Raw genomic sequence first — 16,818 nt, forward strand, 5'->3', positions numbered from 1 at the left:
TCCACTGTCCTTTATTTTTTTAAAAAATCAATTAAAAAAACAGAAAATTTCTACTTATTTCATCTTTTTATGGAACTTGTGATTGTGGCTTTAGGGAGCCAATAAATAATACCCCTCTCTTCCCTTGTCCCTACCCAAATAGATGCATGCATATAACAGACATCACATATGGACTTCATTATTGACAAAAGCTAGAATGTAGGTTTTGTCTTAAATTTCCAAACTTGATAAATTTTCAAACATTTCCCCCTGTATGAAATTTACCCAGACAGTGATGAACAACTTTTTGCCACTCCTACAGACACATTCATTTTCTATTTCAATCAATACTTATTGAGTGACAACTTGGGGCCAGTTACTATGTTGTCTGAGGACTCAACAGTGAACAAATCAAAGTCACTGCACTCAAGGATTTTACATTTTTTTTTTTTTTTTTTTTTTTTTGAGGCACCAAAAGAAGGTTTATGGGGGGGAGGGGGCGTTCCGGGAGAGGTTCACCATCAAAGGGTGAGGGCCAGGGAGGTCCTGGGCAGGAAAGGCAGGAACAATGCTAATAAGCAAAGCAGGAGGCAGGAGGGCCTAGGCCATCTATATTGAAGCTATGGAGAGCAGGTTGGCCAGAACTGAGTTTAGGGGGATCGTGTCTGTTGCGGGTTGGTCAGTGCTGATGTGAGTTCACAGGGCGATTGCTTCAGCTGCAGAAACCCGTGTTGGTTGGGATCCATTGCCATGTCAGCTTCTGATTGGCCATTTTGAGTCTCTTCAGCCAGGTGGAAAGTCTTCTCCCACATCCGCCATGAAAGAGGAGGGGAAGGGAAGCCTGCTGACCCAACAATATTTAAGAGTACCTTGCTGTAGCATAAAGAAATAAATTGAAATATGGAAAATAATACAGTGATTAAAAATACAGGCTCGGGGTTCAGGCTACCTGTGTTGATTCCTTTTTTTTTTTTTTTTTTTTTTTTTTTTAATTTTTTTTATTGGTTGTTCAAAACATTATAAAGCTCTTGACATATCATATTTCATACATTAGATTCCAGTTGGTTATGAACTCCCAATTTTACCCCAAATACAGATTGCAGAATCACATCGGTTACACATCCACATTTTTACATAATGCCCTATTAGTAACTGTTGTATTCTGCTACCTTTCCTATCCTCTACCATCCCCCCTCCCTCCCCTCCCATCTTCTCTCTCTACCCCATCCACTGTAATTCATATCTCTCCTTGTTTATTTTCCCATTCCCCTCACAACCTCTTATATGTAATTTTGTATAACAATGAGGGTCTCCCTCCATTACCATGCAATTTCCCTTTTCTCTCCCTTTCCATCCCACCTCATGTATCTGTTTAATGTTAATCTTTTCTTCCTGCTCTTCCTCCCTGCTCTGTTCTTAGTTGCTCTCATTATATCAAAGAAGACATTTGGTATTTGTTTTTTAGGGATTGGCTAGCTTCACTAAGCATAATCTGCTCTAGTGCCAAGGGATTTTACATTGTAATTGATATGGAGAAAAACATTTTAAAAATTAAACACCACAGCACACATATTAATGGACAACATCCACAACACTGTCAATTGCAAATGCTGGCCAGAAAATGTAACAATAGGAACACTTTGATTCATGGCTGGTCAAATGCAAAATGATAGCCACTATGGAAGTCTTAACACCCAAGTTAACAAGAGTCCTCCTAGGTGTTAACACAAATGAATTGAAAACGTATTCACACAAAAATCCACAAAAGAAGCCAAATAAAAACTTCATTCCTAAGTGTCAAACATTAGAAGCAAGCAATATGTCCTTCAATAGATGAATAAACTGTGGTAGAATATTTTCTGCAATAAAAAGAAATGTCAACATGCCATAAAATAAAATGGAGGAATCTTAAATGCTCATAACTAACAGTAAGAGGACTTTGGAAAAATCTGTGTATGATCCAACTTATGATAATCTGTAAAAGACAAAAGCATAAAAATCAGTAAATACAAGGAGTTGTCAGGAAGAAAAGGATAGTAACTGAAAGTGAGAAATTTTAGGGCACTAATACTATTCTCTATAATACTGGGGTGTGAATACATTCCATTCCTGAGCACATTTCTAAGAAAAAAATACAGAGTTACACAAAAAGCCATGTAAAAGAAGAAGCTTTATTCAGAATAGATAAGGTATAAAAATAATTCAAAGCTTACTGAGATAAAAAGATCATGTTACAATGAAACACAATTCCATAAAAAATTGAATCTACCAATGAAAAAATACAAAAAGCTTAGGAGAATCTCACAAACATACTGAGATAAAGAAAGTAAAAAGAAAAAGCAAACTTTGTTATCTGTTTTATATGGAATTTGAAAAGCTGGAATCAGAACACTGCATTCATTTGGTCAGGACAGGGAACATTGGGCAGTGCTAGAAATCTTTATTGTAGATAATCATGGTGGTTACAGGTTTGCACACACTTGACAAAATCATGAAACTACTCAGAAAGTGTGTGCCTTTTACTTATGTAAATGATAGCTCAATAAAATCTAGTCACTAAAACTAATATATTTTCTTAAATCCATCAGGACTCAATTGGACAATAATTAGAAATTTATTAGTCTTCATAATAAAATCTTACAGTAGGTTATGCTGTGAAAATAGTTGATTCAGTGACCCACAAAGAACTTAAATAACCAGGTCCTTCCCATGGCTCTACTCTACCATCCATGGTATTTCTATCATTTGAAGGCTACTTTCCCTCATGGTTACAGTATGACTGTCAGTTGTGAACAGGACCTTTCATGTTCCTTAGTAGAGGAAGTCCCTCACAATTATTGTATTAAGTGCTCTGTAGGAAATAAACTGATAAATTCCATATGCAACACTAACATACCTAAAAGTCTATGGAATGTCTTTCATAAAGAAGAACTTATGAGCTAGCTCTAGAATAGAGCCAGACATCCAAACACATGTTCATGAAAAGTGGTGGCTCATAAGTAGATCTTCATCATTTCACAAACTGATACTTGACCATCTTTGCAACGTGTATCATTCCAGCCCCATTGCAATGACGGAAAATGATGGTTTACTATAACACAATGCTCTCCACTATGAATTGGCTCACATGGATGCCAGAATCTGAAACAGAGAAAAAAGGATGAAGTGATTCTTCCAAGACTGCTTTTACAGGGGTTAGAGTCAGTTATGGGGCCAGAGGCTGGGGTGGAACTCTGTGGAAGTCAGGGTCAGATATGCCCAGACCAACCAAACCTTCCCAATTCTCATGTAGTTTCTCCTCCACCAACACCTCTGACATTTATCTTGAAAATTGTGCCCTCATCACTCATATTTTCTCATACCTTATCGCACTTAACATTTGACCAAAAGTTACCCATAGGCTCTCCTCTAAACGTAGGTCCCATTGCCAGGGGACTGTCAATCAATGGGGCTTTCTTATATGATGAAAAGAAGTCACCATGGTCCCATGTATCAATAAAGGCTTTTTTTCCTCTTTTAATGGGATGATTTTGAAATCTGAAGAAATGGTTAAATCTCTATATCTTCTACTTATTCCTGTTTTCTAGGTCAAATAATTTAATTTCTTAGATTCTCAGTTTGCCCATCTAAAAACTGGACCATAGTAACAGCACTATATATTTCACAAAGAAGATATAAGGATCAAAGGTGGAAGTATACTAATGTATTTAATGCCTTTAAAGATTACATAAATGTGAGATATTATAATAATATCCAAATTTAGGATTTTTTCTTTGTGAGAAATATTAAATCACAATAATCCATAATGATCTTTAAAAACATGAATTTTATTACAGAGAATAAATAGAGTTTTTAAAAACAAAGTAGAATCCACCTGGTTCTAAAGACTATTGGGTGACCTTAGCTGAACTATCTATACTCTCCAAACTCAATTTCCTCAGTTCTATAATAGAAAAAATAATGTGTGCCTCCTAAGGTTCTGTAATAATTTAATGAGGTAATAAAATTGATTAACTGTGTGTGCAACAGGACAAGAGTGAGCTGTTCTAGTTTCAGAACTGATGCTGGAACACTCTAAACTTCCTGCATGATCCAGGATCCAGGATTCCTTTATCTAAATTCTGTACTCATGTGGCACTTTGGTTGTAGGGGTCTGATCAACCCATTGCCAGTGTCCTTGACCCCCTGAATCTGATAGTCCCACAAAATAAGCAGAAGTTTTATCCATATTCTGAGTGAGGAAATCCTAAAAGAAAAGAAGTCATAGGCTTTAGATACTCAGCTTGAACTGAGGTTTTTTTTTAATTTGCCAAATCATGGAAGGTACTGGTAGTAATAAAACAGAATGAAATGTAAATAAAATTTGCCAATAAAAATATTTTTTAAATAATTTTGGTGATTTATTTCTTCTTTCTTATTTTAATTGTAAAATCTATCAGATAACATGATAGTTCGATACATATACACAGTGCATAATGATCAAATTGGCATAGTTAACATTTCTATCTTCTTTATATCTTTTTAAAGATTTTACTAAGCCTCAGGCTAGCATCATTCTGAATGGAGAAAAATTGAAGGCATACCCTCTAAAATCTGGAACAAGACAGGGATGCCCTCTCTCACCACTTCTGTTCAACATAGTTCTCGAAACACTGGCCAGAGCAATTAGACAGACGAAAGAAATTAAAGGCATCAAAATAGGAAAAGAAGAACTTAAATTATCACTATTTGCAGGTGACATGATTCTATACCGAGCAGACCCAAAAGGGTCTACAAACAAACTATTAGAGCTAATAAATGAATTCAGCAAAGTGGCAGGATATAAAATCAACACGCATAAATCAAAGGCATTCCTGTATATCAGCGACAAATCCTCTGAAATGGAAATGAGGACAACCACTCCATTCACAATATCCTCAAAAAAAATAAAATATTTGGGAATCAACCTAACAAAAGAGGTGAAAGACTTATACAATGAAAACTACAGAACCCTAAAGAGAGAAATAGAAGAAGATCTTAGAAGATGGAAAAATATACCCTGTTCATGGATAGGCAGAACTGACATCATAAAAATGGCGATATTACCAAAAGTTCTCTATAGGTTTAATGCAATGCCAATCAAAATCCCAATGGCATTTCTTGTAGAAAAAGAGAAAGCAATCATGAAATTCATATGGAAAAATAAAAGACCCAGAATAGCAAAAACAATGCTAAGCAGGAAGTGTTAATCAGGCAGTATAGCGATACCAGACTTCAAACTATACTACAGAGCAATAGTAACAAAAACAGCATGGTACTGGTACCAAAACAGGCGGGTGGACCAATGGTACAGAATAGAGGACACAGAAACCAATCCACAAAACTACAACTATCTTATGTTTGATAAAGGGGCTAAAAGCATGCAATGGAGGAAGGATAGCATCTTCAACAAATGGTGTTGGGAAAACTGGAAATCCATATGCAACAAAATGAAACTGAATCCCTTTCTCTCGCCATGCACAAAAGTTAATTCAAAATGGATCAAGGAGCTTGATATCAAATCAGAGACACGCCGTCTGATAGAAGAAAAAGTTGGCTACGATCTACATACTGTGGGGTCGGGCTCCAAATTCCTCAATACGACACCCATAGCACAAAATTAATAACTAGAATCAACAAATGGGACTCACTTAAACTAAACAGTTTTTTTTCTCAGCAAAAGAAACAATAAGAGAGGTAAATAGGGAGCCTACATCCTGGGAACAAATCTTTACTCCTCACACTTCAGATAGAGCCCTAATATCCAGAGTATACAAAGAACTCAAAAAATTAGACAATAAGATAACAAATAACCCAATCAACAAATGGGCCAAGGACCTGAACAGACACTTCTCAGAGGAGGACATACAATCAATCAACAAGTACATGAAAAAATGCTCACCATCTCTAGCAGTCAGAGAAATGCAAATCAAAACCACCCTAAGATACCATCTCACTCCAGTAAGATTGGCAGCCATTCTGAAGTCAAACAACAACAAGTGCAGCGAGGATGTGGGGAAAAGGGTACTCTTGTACATTGCTGGTGGGACTGCAAACTGGTGCGGCCAATCTGGAAAGCAGTATGGAGATTTCTGGGAAAGCTGGGAATGGAACCACCATTTGACCCAGCTATTCCCCTTCTCGGTCTATTCCCTAAAGACCTAAAAAGAGCATGCTACAGGGACACTGCTACATCGATGTTCATAGCAGCACAATTCACAATAGCAAGACTGTGGAACCAACCTAGATGCCCTTCAATAGATGAATGGATAAAAAAAATGTGGCATTTATACACAATGGAGTATTACTCTGCATTAAAAAATGACAAAATCATAGAATTTACAGGGAAATGGATGGCATTAGAGCAGATTATGCTAAGTGAAGCTAGCCAATCCCTAAAAAACAAATGCCAAATGTCTTCTTTGATATAAGGAGAGTAACTAAGAACAGAGTAGGGATGAAGAGCATGAGAAGAAGATTAACATTAAACAGGGATGAGAGGTGGGAGGGAAAGGGAGAGAGAAGGGAAATTGCATGGAAATGGAAGGAGACACTCAGGGTTATACAAAATTACACACAAGAGGAAGTGAGGGGAAAGGGAAAAATAATACAAGGAGGAGAAATGAATGACAGTAGAGGGGATAGAGAGAGAAGAGGGGAGGGGAGGGGAGGGGAGGGGGGATAGTAGAGGATAGGAAAGGCAGCAGAATACAACAGACACTAGTATGGCAACATGTAAATCAATGGATGTGTAACTGATGTGATTCTGCAATCTGTATATGGGGTAAAAATGGGAGTTCATAACCCACTTGAATCAAAGTGTGAAATATGATATATCAAGAACTATGTAATGTTTTGAACAACCAATAATAAAAAATTTAAAAAAAAAGATTTTACTAACAACTAGTAATTGTACATATTTAAAGCTACAGTGTGATTTTTCAACTGAACTCTTTATGATCATACAGAAATAAAAACAAAAGGATATGGTTCAGGAATAACCAGATGGGGACCTCAGAACTGCAGATCTTTGAGCACAAAAGGATCAAAGACATCATCTGTGAGCCTTAATTTTATTAAATATGGAAGCAATTTCTATCTATAATCATAATGAAATTCCATCTCAAATTCACTTTCCCTTTTTTCTTATTTTTAATTAATTTTTATTTTTATACATAATAGCAGAATTCATTATAATTCTTATTACACATACAGAGCACATTTTTTCATATCTCTGGTTGTATACAATGTATATTCACACCAATTTGTTTCTTCATACCTGTACTTTGGATAATAATGATAACTACATTCCACCATCATTTTATTTTCTTTTACAGATATTATCTTTATGGTATTGTTGGCTTTGGGATTGGTGGGGTCTAGAGGCATGTCAAGCTTAGGGATACATTCCAAGAGTATTACACAGAGGAATTTTGGATCAGATAAAGAGGTTGATAGTTAATGACTATTAGAAAGAACTAAAAGGACTTATATAAAGTTCAGTAACAGGAAAAACACTATGGTAATAAAAATCAGAATAGCAATTCCTGTTTGCTAGTAATTGGAAGGAGGGTGAGGTAATATTCTTTAGTAAATTATATTCTATATCATTCCAGTGTGATGATTAAACAGATAAATAGATTTATAAAACTCCCCCTCCCACCCTTCTGCCCTAGTTCGTCTGTTCCTCCTAGGCTCTCCCTTCCTACCCCTCTATGAATCAGCCTCCTTATATCAGAGAAAACATTTGGCATTTGGTTTTTTGTGATTGGCTTACTTCACTTAGCATTATCTTCTCTAACTCCATCCATTTACCTGCAAAGGCCATAATTTTATTCTCTTTTGTTTCTGAGTAATATTCCATTGTGGAGCCTAGCCTCCATCACAGGACCATCCCTTCCGACCAACAGACTACCACAGGAGATCAAGCCCAGAGACCCAGATCCACCCACACTTTCCCTCTTTTTTTCACTGAGAGAACATTCTTCAAAGTTGTGCATAAGAAAATTCTTACAAATTAATCTTTTTCCTCTCATAACATCATGAACTTTTTGGGGGGGGGTACCCAAAATTAACTATTGAGCTTAACTATTGAGCCACATCCCTACCCTTTCTTATATTTTAATTAGGAACAGGTCTTACTAAATTGCTTAGTGCCTTGCTACATTGTGGAGGATTGCTTTGAACTTCAGATCCTCCTGCCTCAGCCTCCCAAGCCCCTGGGATTACAAGCATGCACATAACACCCAGCATTTCACAATTCTTAAAATTTCATTCCTGATTGCTGATTGTGAGTCTCCTGATTTAACTTTACCTATTCAAGTTAATTCTTTTTTCTGTTAAGCAGTTGCTCATTCAGAAACCAGTTATATATTGAAATAACCAACTGCTGCTGTTGGCAGAAACATTTTAATCCTTCCACTAAACCCCCAGGTCTCATATGTTGAATGCCACAATATCCCTGGGGGTAGATGAGTTACACTAAAGAAGGTACAAGTTGTGGAATGTGAAGGCTGAGGGAGCCTCTCCTATCTGTTTTATGGAAAGTCTTCTGCCAAAGCATCAATATCCCTTCTTAGCAAAGACATATACAAAAATCAGACAGGCTCATGACTCCATTGTCTCTTAGAAAGTACCTGCTCTTCCTTGCTGTTGATCACCACCAGGTGAGCCTCCATTCTAGAGCAGTTATCCTGACTCTCTTTCCAAGATTTTCTATCAGTAGAAAGAAAGTAGCAACTGGAACTAAATGACTTCCAATTCTCTGGGCAACAGCTCCAGACTTTTCCTTTATTGGCAAGAAGAGAAAATAGGTACAATATATAATAATTTAATTTTAAAGTATATTATTAAATTTAAAGACCTAGGGAAATAGCATGAAAGCTGTAGCTTTCATATGCATACAGATATAAAAGGGACTCCTTTCCTCAGGTGCCAAAGAGCTACGTCTGCCTCCACCAGTCAGTCTCTCCTGCTAGAGTGGTATAAGAAAAAAAAACAGCTAAAAATATTGTTTAAATAAAACCAAGACTCCAAAACCTCAAAACAAAAATATACAAGTTTCAACACAAAATAATTAATCATACCAAGGACCAGGAAGTTCTCAATTTTAGTAAAAAAATGATAATCAATAGTGGCAAATAAATAAATAACAGATAACAAAATTGTTACAATTACCTGACAAAAATTTTAAAGCAACCAACATAAAAATGCTTCAACAAAAAGATACAACTGATCTTGAGACAAAGGAAAAGCCCTAAATAACTTTGAAAAGCCCTAAATAACTTCGAAAATCCCTGTGTCAAAATTTAAAAAAAAAAAAAAGAGCTGGAAAGTGGCTCAGAAGTTTGGCAGCCCAAAGTTCAATCTCAGGTACCCTACACAAACCATCATCCCCAAAATAGAAGCAAAGGAATGCTGACTCATAATGGAGATGCGGGGTGGGGTGGGGAGGAAGTATGGGAGGAATGGAGGAACTTTAGGGCAAAGGCAAGAAAGGGGAAGGGAAGGGGCAAATGGGTAGGAATGATGGTGGAATGAGTTAGACATCATTACCCTAAGTACATGTATGAAGACATGAATTGTGTGAAAATACTTTGTGTGCAATCAGTGACTTGAAAAATTGTGCTCTATATGTGTAACATAAAACGAATTGCATTCTGCCATTATGTATAATAAATTAGGATGAATAATTTAATAAAAAAAGAAACAAAAAATGTAGACAACAAAAACAAGATGTAAAAAAATGGAAAATTTAACACTGAAAAATATAATAAAATTTTAAAAGCCTAGCAGACTTCCTTTGGCCTCCATCTGACACTCCTTCCTGATTCTTCAGCCTAAAAGTTACCCAGATCAAATTTTGGACTTATCAAGCCCCCACATTTCCATGAATCAAGTTCTTAAAATAAAATCCATATTCACATGGCTTCTGTTCCTCTGGAGAGCACTAACATAATACACCACCCTAATAAATTGGAGCATGACTCCTCCATCATAAAATATTAGCTGCACGTAGCAACCTCCTTATGAACTGTACAGTGTGGGAATAGGAGAGGAAAAAGTAGCTTCTCAATGAGAAACCTGACAAACACTACCTCAGGTGATCAAGTTCAGCATCAATAGTTAACATTCACGTTAATAATATATACCCTTGCAATAATGTGATGAATAGCATTTTATATCTGTGACCTTCCTCCCCAAAAGAAATAATCCCCCTATACTCATTAGAAAATCTTCAAATTTTATCACAGACACAACCAATATTACACAGAATGGTATTCCTGTAAGTTGTCAGAGTCATCAAACAAGAAAGATCTGAAAAAATGTCATAGCAAAGAGGAACCTGAAGAGATATGACAAATAAATGTAATGTGAGGGACTGCAGGGATTCTAGCATAAAATAAGAACAAGAGTTAAAAATTTGGAACATCAAAAACATTGGGCTAAGGAAGTGACTCAGTGATAGACTTGCCTAGCATGTGTGAAGCCCTGAATTCAGTTCCTACTACCAAAGAAAAATTCATAAATTTTGGTTCATTTGATGTAACAAATGTCCTTATGTATAAAAAGGTTAATAATCATCGGCACTGCGTATGAAAGGTAGGGTTAATATAGAATCTTTTAATATTATCTGCTCAATTTTTCTGTCAATTTAAAAATATTTTTAAAACACCCTATTTAAATGTAAAAAATAATTCACATTCACAATAATATAGTCGTCTTCATTTTTATCAAATTGTTTGACTGATGGGAGAAAAACAGTAGCTTTGCAGAAACCTCAGAAAGAAGAACTGTCTGAAGAAATACGATAGCAATATACTCCTTTCAAAATAGAGCTTCACATGAACAACTTTAAATATCAATATTACAATGTTAGATTCTGGGCTGGGGCTGTAGTTCACTGGTACAGCACTTGCCTCGCTCGTGTGAGGTACTGGATACCATCCTCTGCACCGCACAGAAATAAATAAATATATTGTGTCCATCTATAACTAAAAACAAAAATAAAACAGAATGTTAGATTCTATGAAATTATACACTTGTAGATTAGAATGACCATAAGACTCCACTTCTTAGTGTTACCTGGAAATCATAAATACTGATTTGGGAATCTTACATAGTACAGTCAGCAACTGAATTCTAGGCACATGAAGTTTTAACTTCCATGGTTGAATTGATTCTTACACTCTCCAGATTTGTGTCAATCATTTCTTTTATAAGTCTTTTATAATTTTTGTCTTCAAGCAGCTGAGAATTTTTTTGAAAGAAAGCTAGAAAACAGAATAAAACCCAATCATTTTTCTGGTAGCATTAGGTCATTGCTCTTTACATTGCTTTCTTGCATTCTATGTACAAAAGCTACACATGTCCAACTGGACAGAGCCTGACAGAAAAATTGTCCCCATGACCCCTCAGTCAATGAAATCCTAATCCTACTGCTTTGGAAATATTAGGTATCTCCAGAAATAACTAAAAGATGAGGAGTTGAAAGAAGACATGAAAGTTCCATCATAATGGGATCTGAAGGATGTTATCTATAGTCTGCTTTCAGAGTTAACCCAAGATGCAAACCAAGGCTAAATTTTATGAGGTGTGAGTGGAAGTTATTTAAGGAGGAACACAACCTGGGACTTTATGAGAAGGAAATTTGATAATTTTACCCAATTCTGGGTGATCTTAAAGAACAGAAAAAATGTTTTTCAAAAACCCAAATATTGACCAAGAAGACATTGTTCTTCATCTCTTTTGTGTGTCTCTCCCAATTTAGAACTAACTCACCCCCACCTCTAGAAAATGGATTTGGGGGGCTCCAGTAGTATCTCAGTATCACTTGCCTAGAATATGCAAGGCCCTGGGTTAATAATAAACACTACTTCAAGAAACTAAATTTCTTTTTTATCCCTCTCACCTCCTATTTGTTTCTTGGCCCACTTCATTCGGGCTTTGACTTCCATCATTTCATTAAAACTGTCCTTGATATGGATCATCAGTAATTTTCTAGGATAATTTATTAGTCATTTTCTAATGGCCTCTTGCAATCATTCACTCAGGTCTTCCTCCTTAGCTCTTGGTACATTGTTCTCTTCTGTTCCTGCCTCACCTTCCTTACTGATGCTTCTTATCTACTTCAATCAGCTCTCTTCCTCCATTTACCTTTTTTTAAAAAAAAATGTAGCATGTCCAAGAGTTCTTTCCTAATTTCTACTTCTTGTTTAAAGTCCTCTTCTGGAGTGATAGCATATATTGCCATTCTGGGACTTGCTATCATTATGTAAATGACTTCCAAAATTCCAGAACTCTCTCCTAAAATCCAGGCAAATATGCCACCCACTGGACATGTACATTGTAGGTTAACACATTGTGCCCAAAATGTAAATAATCATCTCTCAAAATAAACCCGCTATTCATCCTATACTGCCTACACCTTTGAGCAACTTCTTCACTACTAAATTTACAAGGTCAGAATATTATATTCACACTTAACATTTATGGGTCCCCAATATTCATCAAGCCTTGGCCTCCTTGATTATAACTTCTTTACCCTTCAAGCTACCTGTCTTCTCTGTCTTCACTAACACTATTCTTAAATTAGGCTCTCAATGTTTTCCAATGTGAAGATGAATTAGCATCTCTTTGGTGCATTATAATTATACATAATAATAGGATTCACTATTATATAGTCTTACATGCACAAAACATTATTTGGTCAATTTAATTCCCTAGTACCTCCCCAATCCCTTCCCTCTTCTGTCACCCTGGTCCCCTGCCTCTACTCTACTACTTTTCCCTCAATTTTCATGAGACCTGACTCCTCTTTCTCTTTTTGCTCCCAAATTATCATATATGACAGAAGACACACAACCAATGACTCTCTCAGTCTGGCTTATCTCACTTAACACAATGCTGTCTACATCTGTTCATTTTCTAGAAAATAGCACCTCTCCTTACCTTCACCTTTGTCCTCCTAAATCCATTTCCACACCTCGGTAGAAGCATGCCTCCTTAAGTCAAATCTCTGCCCAAAATCCATCAATGGCTCCACATCACTGACATACTGCAAAACTGGCCTCAATGTTCCACCCTTCTTGTATTTACACCCCTTTACAATGAGACTTTGTAGCTTCTCCAATCAAGAAGTAAGGTCTCTTTCTTCACCAATAGAATAGGAACTGCTTTAAGACTCCATTTGACCAATAGAATGTGCAAAAACTACCAGGATAGTTCCAAATTCAAACTTTAACGTGCCTTGTTTCTTTTCACCCTCTATCATGGAAGTTTGCAAGTGGCTCATCCAAAAATATCAGCGTCTGTAAAGTTAAATAAGACTAGCCTTATAAATGCTATTAAGAAAACACAGATGTGTTCTCACACATAATCTAATGGAACTGATGATCCATAGATTTCATTCTGTAGCACCAACCCAGACTATCCTGATGAATAATAGGAGAAATGTAGTAAAGCTGATCCTTTAATTCCAGCTCACATGCTCTTCTTCAGAAGCCAAGTTGCCTGTGATTTGGTCCCCAATATCATATGCATGAGTGAGTTCAGCTAGTACCAAAGGAATCTCCCAACTGAGACCAGTGTAAATTGCCAAGCCACAGATGCATGAGCTAAATAAATAGCTGTTTCAATTCACTGTTTAAGCTTGTTTATTAAGTAGCATGGGATATATTATCATATAACCTTTAGGGAAAAATTAAATTTTTTTATAATACTATATGACCTTCTTCATGATCTTAATTCTGTTTCTGTCTGCCACCTACAACTTCATTTCAAAGTTTTTCACATCGCACTATATTTTCCCAGTCAGGCATGTTTATATTTACCCCCAATTCTTCCATTTTATAATGACATACATATAATATATCTATGTCATTTGGTAGTAACAGAGGTACATGTTTCCTCCTTAAGAAACCTACTCAGGCTCCTGTGTTCACTTCTTACTTGCACAATATTTCCCACCTCATGTTGTAAGCCCTGGTTTTTTAACTATTCTATTAATATCTTGAGACCAGTGGCTGTGGCTATTTCTGGATTCTCTAACATGGTCCTAGCAAACAATATTTATGGCCATTGTAACTTATCAAATGTCAAAATTTATAAAGCAAATATTTACCTAAATATATGCTGTTTTATGACTTTTGAAAGCTCGATAAACTCTGACATACAACATATGAATAAATCCACATATTCCTGAGATCTCACAATGGGACAGACAAAAATTATTAGAAGGAAATTCCCTGGGGAACACTTCCTGAAACATTTCTTCCAACCCTTGATGTTCACCTGCTCATTCAAAAATGTAACTGTCTGTGTAGTCAAATAAGACTAGCCTTATAAATGCTATTAAGGAAATATAGATGAGTTCTCACAGAGAATCTAATATAGAACTGATGACCCATAGATCTTATTCTGTAACACCAAACAATAAACATATATCTACTCTTCAAATTCTCTCAATGAACATAAATTCCATGATTTTTGCAAAAGCAAAATTCCCAATGAATTCTCAGGAACTCCAACCCATGCCCCCACAATAGAAAAATTTATTTTTCAAATTACTGGATCATTGTGAAATGTCAGTTTCTAATGAATGGCTTCTATTCATGAAAGGCAGGCATTACTAACTGACTCTGTTGGCATACTTACTGATAAAAGAGACAGACAATAAGATTTCCTTCAGCAGGAAAAGTATCAGCAAAAAAGCAAGTAGAAGCTTGGAAAAACCAAAATTACTCTGATGTGGAATGGTGGTTTTCCTGGGATCTGAAGGATAAACCAAATTAGATTCATCAGTAATGAATTCTATTTTTATTTCCAGTTCCTCCTATATGAGTTGGCTTTTTCTCACTGTGACCAAAATATCTGAAAGAACAACTTAGAGCAGAAAAAGGTTACTCTGGGTTCATGGCTTCAGAAGTTATTTTGGGTTCATGGCTTCAGTCCATGGTCAGCCTTCTCCATTGCTCTGGGCATGAGGTAAGGCAGAACATCATGGAAGAAGGGTGTAGTGGAGGAATGCTGTTCAGCTCAAGACAGCCAGGAAGCAAAAAGAGCAAGCAAGGAGCCAGAGAAAAAATATAATCCACTGAGGAATGATGTTGATCAAATTATATTGTCATATCATGTACATGTATAAATATGTAACAATGAATCCCACTAGTGTATATAATTATAATGCACCCATTAAAATATGTAAATAAAAAGTGTATAATCAAAGGGCATGCCCCAGTGACCTAATTTCTTCAGTTGCACCACACTTAATTACCAAAGAGTAATGTGTTCTAATTATTAATCCATCAATGTCAATTAATCCACTGATTAGTTTATGGTTCTCATAACTATTTTATCTCCAAATGTTCCCAAATTGCCACATAAGCTTTTCAGGGCACATCTCATATCCACAACATAACATTCTGCCCCTGGTCCCCAAAACTTCATATCTATCTAACAATGGAAAAACCATTTAGTCTATCTCCAAGAGTCCTCATAGTTTTCAAAGTTCCAGCATTTCCCAATAGACCAAGTCCAAAGTCTCCTCTGAGACTCAAGACAAACTGTGGTGTGAGCCTCTGTAAAAATCAAAAGTAAGCTTTGTTAAGTTGGTTTGAGGTGGCTAAGGAAACAGAGCACCAGGGAACCCAAGTGTGTGAAAGAACAACCAATCAGGCGCCAACAGACAAGCAATGATAGTGCCTCATAACCACCTGACAATCAGTGGAGTCTCCTGACCAATCCTGGAAGGACATATATCTCAGCAAGATCTCCTGACCAACCCCAGGAGAACAAGGGACACTAAAAACCTCCCTTTCCTGTCACAAGCCCTCCCTTCTTGCCCTAAGCCCAATAAAATTACAATCTGGATGAGCCTGGGCGCTATTCTCATGGACCTGCTCTATTGGACTGGAGGGTCTCTCCCAGGAGCAAATCTCAAAAAAGCCTGGTTCAGCTGCTTTTAATCTGCCTCCTTTTGATCACTGGTGCCTGACCTCACATCTGGTGCCAAAACCTGGGAGGGTTTTTCAGCCCTCTCCATAGGGAGGGCCCTCCTCAACCCATAGGGGTTGAGATCCACCCTCTCCTTCAAATGAACCAAGAAATTTCTAAGCTGCTCTTTATTTTCTCTCCTTTCATCCAGGCCAACAGGAGTGGGGTAAATTCCCTCATTTCTCCTGACCTTCCAGCCCCTATCGGTCCTGGAAGCGGGGGGGGGGGAGGGGGGGGGTCTATCTGTAAGTCACGCACATGTCATAGACCCACACCTGTTCTGCTGAAAGCCCTGGGAACTGTGGAGATGTCCCTAGTCCTTGTGTGATTCATTCTGATCCATTTGTATTACAGGAACACCTCAACCCCCACCTAGCCCTTATCTGTCCCTCAAGTGTGTGCAATAAGAATTTGGGACACCCTTTTTTGCTCCCACCCACCCCCAAGGGTGCCAGCAGGTCACAGGAACCACCAAGTCCTCCTTAGACCCTAAAACTCCTTTGGGTTGTCTATATTCCAATTTTGTCAAATTAGGACTCACTCAAGACCTGTGCCATAAGCACCTGGTCTTTCACTTCACTGTGGCCTGGCCCCAGTATGACTTAGACAATGGGTCAAAATGGCCACCAAAAGGAACTTTTGATTTTAAATCCTCACTGATTTGGTCAATTTCTGTCACCAGATAGGGAAGTCCCTTACATTCAGGCTTTTTGAGATTTGCTCCCATCCTACCCTCTGCTCTACCTGTTCTACTGCTCAAGTCTTCCTTGCTAGGGAAAATCCCAAACCCCTTTCCTGTTCTTCTCCATCTCCTTCCTCATTCTCAGA

The 16,818-nt window shown here is 37.1% G+C and overlaps 1 protein-coding gene across 1 annotated transcript; it reads right to left on the minus strand.

Moving 5' to 3' along the window:
• Window positions 1-629: 629 nt before the first annotated feature.
• LOC124089793 (C-type lectin domain family 4 member A-like) lies at window positions 630-16,717 on the minus strand. Its single transcript, XM_046440011.1, has 6 exons — window positions 16,690-16,717; window positions 14,653-14,769; window positions 11,148-11,270; window positions 8,634-8,779; window positions 4,107-4,225; window positions 630-852 (listed from the first exon to the last, which is right to left on the minus strand). Exons 1-6 carry the CDS (start codon window positions 16,715-16,717, stop codon window positions 630-632), a joined length of 756 nt encoding a protein of 251 aa, XP_046295967.1.
• Window positions 16,718-16,818: the final 101 nt, after the last annotated feature.

The sequence above is a fragment of the Marmota monax genome, unplaced genomic scaffold (assembly GCF_021218885.2).
Source record: "Marmota monax isolate L192 unplaced genomic scaffold, Marmota_monax_Labrador192_F-V1.1 WCK01_AAM20220418_F8-fsc00449, whole genome shotgun sequence".
NCBI classification, from domain to species: domain Eukaryota; kingdom Metazoa; phylum Chordata; class Mammalia; order Rodentia; family Sciuridae; genus Marmota; species Marmota monax.

Excerpts from the sequence above, each read along its gene's own strand:
- LOC124089793 (XM_046440011.1), bottom strand. The coding sequence starts at position 16,717 with ATGGGAGCAAATCTCAAAAAGCCTGAAT. Across the intron at positions 4,226-8,633 it reads TCAACAGCAAGGAAGAGCAG|GATTTCCTCACTCAGAATAT; the intron begins GTACTTTCTAAG and ends CTTTTCTTTTAG. Across the intron at positions 853-4,106 it reads ACAACCAAAGTGCCACATGA|CAAGGTACTCTTAAATATTG; the intron begins GTACAGAATTTA and ends TTTATGCTACAG.